Raw genomic sequence first — 5,962 nt, 5'->3', positions numbered from 1 at the left:
TTTGGCCTTTTTAGAGCGTTGCTCATGCAGTCGTGTTTGGCACTATGATTTGTTTAAATGTTGATTTATGAACTAATTGTCTGTAATTGCTGCTTAGTGCCACTGTTAATCCAAGCTGTCTGCCTCCTGAATCACATTAGGCCCGATTTGTATAATGAAGTAATTAGTTCAATTACGAAGAATAAAGTAGGGATAGCGTAAGAAACTGGGAACAAGAAGCGAGAAAGTACCCCCAGTGCCACGAGCGTGTTTTCTGTCTAGCTGTTATGAAACATACTCGGCAGAGTATGTGAAAATAGCCTTGTTATTGCAAATGATTTTCTTAATTTAAGCTCGCACGTGTTAACCAAAGTTATTTTCAATCTTCTAATACAGACAATTTTTTTTATTCTGTTCTTTTCCCATGCCAATTTCTGGACCCACTTTGCTGCAGCATCTCGTATATCAAGTAATTTCAGCTTGCTAACAATCCTCGCTACTTCTCACATTCCAAAAAAAATACAGCTCTGTGTTTTCTATTTGGCTTCTGTCACCCGCCAGAAGCTGCCATCACAACCAAGAGTGCTCCATTGTCTGCTAGCATTGTCATTGTTATTAGTCTTTTGGATTGCCTGTGGAGGTATCGGCAGGCTCCGAAGGAAGCAGGCGCCAGGCTGGATAATTAGTTGTTCTTCGATGCCAGACGGGCACATTGCCGTCACTTGGAGGGGAAATAGAGAGTGGCATCACTATCACAGTAACACCGGAACAACCTTTGGTATGAGGGCTGGGTTCCAGCGCATCTGTCACACCGCTAGTCATCTACCCACTGGCAAGACAATAATGCCTACCACTCTAGCAATATACAGCATGGATAATTACTTTATCTGAAACTGCATTATACTTGTCATATTTGTCATAATTAGTTGTGGTGTCGTGGAATCGATATTGGGTTTCTATTGTTGACTCTGCTGATTGTTGTGGACAAAGAGATTGAAAAATTTTGGCATTTTAAATCTTTCATAAAAGACACATCTGTAAAACAAATAGAAAGTCTATTTTGCCTTTATTTACGTGTGACCATTTAAACCCCTAAGCGGCTTATTTTGCAGCCTCTGACCTCACAGAAGCTGCATCTTTCAATATTACATTTCCAACCATGAGCTTGCTGCTGGGGCTCCCGGTGACCCTGCGGTGACAGCTCTGCTGCTTTCTACGGGAGATGTGTACGATGACGGCAAGTATAGAGACGCCTGCGAGGAAGGTGCCTCCGAAGCCCAGCAGGATGCCATACAAGAGGGGTAGAGCTGCATCCATAGGCCCCTTCTGATACACAGCAACGGGGGCCCGCTCCACGATCAGATCCAGGTCACGCCATGTCAGATCCCTTACTAACACACACACACACACACACACACACACACACACACAGCACACGGAGCACAAACAGGACGGATACACTTATCATCTCAAAGGACAGTGGGAGCATTTTTGTCAAGTTTTAGCTTGAATGAAGCACCCGGGAGAAAATGTAAAAAATGGACAGGTGATAATTACATTTTTAGAATTTTTAGGTATCCTGGGAAATACTACTCACATAGTGAGAGTGTTGATGTTGAGAAGTAATGAGTTGGAAGCATGCCCACGGCCACCAAATCTAATCCGGCATCTCATCTAAACACTTAATAGATTCAGGGTTCAGCAGAACATTTTATCATTTGTCATTCAGACAGTCTCCAGAGGGATAACCCAAAAATCTCCTCATGACATCAATAGCCAAAGATATTTGGGCTTAGACATGTTAAAAGACTCAGTTCTCCATCGCTAATTCTATTTTATAGTGTGCTAAACTAATGTGACTCCTTCAAGCTTTGGGATAAATTACCTCTTCGTGTTCGTGTTCTGGCCTTCTGTTCTTCATGTGGTTGGCCCTTTGTGTCTAATTGTACCGGTGGGAAGTTTAAAGAGTTGACATATTTGTGATAGTCTTCAACGTAGCGTTTCAAGCTCAAGGCTTTGTCCTGGTTGATGTTCTTCCCCACTTCTGTTGGAAAAACAAACAAACACAAGCACAGGGCCAATCTAAAAGTATCTCTATGTCACATAAAAATTCTGAAAGTGTATGCATTTCATCCTTTAAAAGAGTGAAGATTTGAATTTAATTGTTGTTTTCTCGCCCTGAACCTAATTAGTTCTGCCAGGAGAGCAACTGCCGTCCTTCGGTTCAGAACAAAACTAAATTAACCACTCAAGTTTGCACATACGAGTAGATCTCTTCACAACTGCAATCAAGTGAACGATAATTGCTGCATTTTGCATCTACACAGTCTTTTTCATCAAAGCCACCACTGTCCCCCCCCTTCTCCAATGTCATAACTCATCTCTTCCCATCCTCTCCTTGTCTTTTTTTTTTTTTTTCCTTTTTTTTTTTTTTTTTTTTTTGCTCCAAAGCTGCTGATGAAAGGAGCAGATGGTTTGTTCTGTGGCTGGTGTCAGCTCCACTGAGTCCTCTGTCAGATCATTTACACCTCCTTCTATCCAACGCCACTCGGCTGTGGAGTTGTGCGCACACTGGACTGCAACACATGCCAAAGACTGGCAGTCTGCAAAATATGCCACTTTTGAAGTTCCAATTAAAACAAATCTCAAAGTAATGAAGCAATTATGCATGGTTGTTAAAGTCTCGAGGAGGCCTTCTTGACCGAAATGAACCAATTTTGAAAATACACCTCCATGTAGCCAAATTAAGGCTTTGTTCCAGTTTCTTTTTGTCAAGGGACATGCTGAGACAACACTGTACTGTACATACAAAGTGAGCTATTTTATTATGAAACCCATTGCCTTAGTGGCACCACACAGAATTATTATATTAGATGAAAATAAATGATTCAGTGCTAAATGAGTCACATGGGTTCTTTCTGTCTCCATTTGTTTCTCACCAATGGCAATGTCTATTCTGCCGATGTGCTGCAAGGCGCGAGAAAGCCTGTCGTAGTAGGTCTGATCGCCGTACCTCAGCATCCAGTCTGTCAGGGCCGTCCGGCACTGCGCCTCACTATCTAGTAAACACAAAACATATGGCCCTCAGACGGGCAGGTCTCTGACAGTCAGCCTGCTGCCAGACACTCTCCAAGCTGAGCTGGACGTGTGACAAAACAGACAGGTCTAAGGGTGGACTTCATTTCTACCTTATTACAGCCAATGGCGTGTAACTCTTTGAGAATGTGTTCACATTTTACCAAGTCTGTCTTAAAACTATACTCCCATGTCCAGACGTACGTTGAAAGATTTATTGGTCGCTGTAATAATTCTCACATTATACTTTCTTTGTTCTATGTTGTTTTATGCCCCTGTAAAGCCCTTTGTGACTTATGTCTGTGAAAAGCGCTTTATACATAAATTGTACTTTTTTTTTTTTTTTTTTTTACTTTCTTTTATTTCAACGTTCTTGTACAAAAACGCATTCTAGAGTTTAGCTGAAGTGAATATGAGGTCTTAGTAGTCTGTATCTTAATTTTTTTTTATACTGTAAGGTGGAGGGTGGGGGTGTGGCCTTGACCAACTGCCACTTTGCTCGTTTGAAAGCCATGATGTCTCTCTCTCATGGGTTGGCCAAATTCTCTGGATGGGCAAAGCAGAGAAAGGGGAGGTAACCTTGCTCCTTATGACCTCATAAGGAGAAGATTCCAGATCGGCCCATCTGAGCTTTCATTTCATCAAGGCAGAGCAGGATACCCAGGGCTCGGTTTACATCAATCACCATTTCTAGCCACTGGGGGACCATAGGCAGGCTGGGGGAACTCATTAATGATAAAAAAAAACCTCATAAAGTGAAACGTTCATGCCATGGGACCTTTAAGTAAAATGTTTCTCCCAAAGAGGAAGTTTCATACTAAAAATAAACTGAAACACAGTTTACACATTTTAACATTTTAACTGATCTACTTTTTATTTTCACATACTGTGATTACATTTTTACAAAAACTTGACCCAAGTAAAATGACTTTAAATTAACAGTACTTTGAATGGAGTATACTATTCTAGTTCTCTATCCATACCTGGTTATAGTTAGGATTATAGCATTATTATCTGGCATTGGTTAAAAAAAAGGGTGCATCTATAATGTTAATCATTGTTTTAGTACACCACTCGACAAGCATGCTAATTGACCCAAATCAAAAACACCTAGGTGAACAACAGGTAACACAACACCTCTAAATGTTGTGTTAAAATGTGTTGTAACTCGCGTTACTGAGATTGTAACGGGTATAATATTGCCAAAATGTAATTAGTAATGCGTTACATTACTGAGTTACAGCATGTAATGGAGAGACGTCAGAGTGAAGGGGCTGCTCCTTGGAGGAGCGCCCTGGGCAGTTGGGGGTCCGGCGCCTTGCTCAAGGGCACCTTGGTAGTATTTTTTTCTTTTATTCAATAGTTTTATCATGCATAACATCAAAAACCCCTCCCCTACCTCCCTTCAAAAATGTAACACAGTAACGTTTACTCGGAGTACATTTAAACTGACCTACTTTTAAACTGTTACTTTAGTAAAAAGTCTCTATTGTAATAGTACTTTTATTTGAGAAAATATTCTAGTAGTCTTTCCATTTCTGCTTATAATGCACTCATTAGACATCTATGATTTCTGTGGTCTAGTGTGTGTGTCTATAAGTGTCGGAGTTGTGTTACTGACCTGCAGCAGATGCGGCGTCTCTCTTGGCTCGAGGCTTAAGATCGAGTGTATTTTTTTGTGGTGAGAGGCGCTCAACGTGCTGGAAGATGTTTTCCTCTGGGTGAGAGAGGGCGAACAGAAGCTCCTTGCACTCCGTAGACGTCAGCATCTCCACTAACCGCTCCAGCTGATTGACACTGATGTCTTCTGCCACTAAACAGCCAAAACACACACTAATTACCATAAGTAAATATACTGATGTAAATACTTGAATACTAAATACTCTAGGAAGAACACCAGTTTAGCCGATAGGCAATAGGACCAATCCTTAGCAATAACGCAAAAGGCGGAGCAGTATGTCCTGTATGTCCCTTACCGGCTAACGTATTTCAAGATGGCGCATGAATATGGAGCGTCTACCCCAGTTCATGCAAATGCTAATGTAAAATTTCAAGCCAAAAGGAATACTTGGAATTGATGGTGGGGGTAAATATTCATGATAAAGGACAAGTTTGTGAACGGGCAACACAGATTTTGATAATGAACAACTAAACATATTACACACTGCATCTTTAAGTAAAGTACAAGTACCTTAAAATTGTACTTAAGTACAGTACTTGACTTAGTTACATTCCACCACTGCAGTTAACGAATGTAATGCTGATACTTCACAACATTTCTGCAGCATGTTTGTGCTTTCAATTAGCAAGTGCTGCTTGTGCTGCATGAAACTGTCATATCACCCTCCTCAGCTGCTTAGAATAGAAACTGAACAATCAACCTTTCCCAAACACTGAACAATCAGCAATTTCACTCTCTCTGTGAGTGTCTTCAGTTTAACTTTTTTAACATGCCGGCTGCTGATGTAACTGCACCTGCCGTAGGAACATTTGCTCTCACCTGTGTCCTCTCCAAGTGTTGAACTCAGAAGTAGAAAGAAGAAGAGGGGAGATAATTTCCAGACTTTCATGTCAGCTGAAGTAGTATAGGCTCCATACATTCTGCTAACTATATATGGAGTTTATTTTCAAAACTTACAAATGATCTAGAATGTGTTGAAGTGTAAACAGTGTAAGTAGCATTCTTTGTCTTTTTTTGGAAGAACCAATCACCATGCAAGAGATGTTAATGCCATTGGGAATATGTTTTATGAGGAGAAACATTAGAAAAGTTTGCAAGATTGACTGTAGGGTTGTAACAATTCTTTTACTTACTTCTTTTTTATTAGTAAAGAGATAGTTTAGTTTATAAAATTTCCAGAAATAGTATCAAAATCCCATTAAAAGTTCAGATCCCTGATCTTTCAAA

The 5,962-nt window shown here is 40.5% G+C and overlaps 1 protein-coding gene across 2 annotated transcripts; it reads right to left on the bottom strand.

The window, feature by feature from the left end:
* Nucleotides 1-1,028: 1,028 nt before the first annotated feature.
* Nucleotides 1,029-5,663, bottom strand: tmdd1 (transmembrane and death domain 1). Of its 2 annotated transcripts, XM_028584059.1 has the most exons (5): nt 5,555-5,663; nt 4,676-4,867; nt 2,919-3,038; nt 1,865-2,023; nt 1,029-1,370 (listed from the first exon to the last, which is right to left on the bottom strand). In XM_028584059.1, the coding sequence occupies exons 1-5, from the start codon at nt 5,652-5,654 to the stop codon at nt 1,081-1,083; spliced, it is 861 nt and encodes a 286-aa protein (XP_028439860.1). In that variant the 5' UTR covers nt 5,655-5,663; the 3' UTR covers nt 1,029-1,080. The 2 variants fall into 2 exon arrangements, with proteins under 2 accessions (XP_028439860.1, XP_028439861.1); XM_028584060.1 differs by lacking the exon at nt 2,919-3,038.
* Nucleotides 5,664-5,962: the final 299 nt, after the last annotated feature.

This window comes from Perca flavescens, chromosome 7 (assembly GCF_004354835.1).
Source record: "Perca flavescens isolate YP-PL-M2 chromosome 7, PFLA_1.0, whole genome shotgun sequence".
NCBI classification, from domain to species: domain Eukaryota; kingdom Metazoa; phylum Chordata; class Actinopteri; order Perciformes; family Percidae; genus Perca; species Perca flavescens.
The sequence above is the reverse complement of the archived record's forward strand: the minus strand, read 5'-3'. Positions and strand labels throughout refer to the sequence as shown.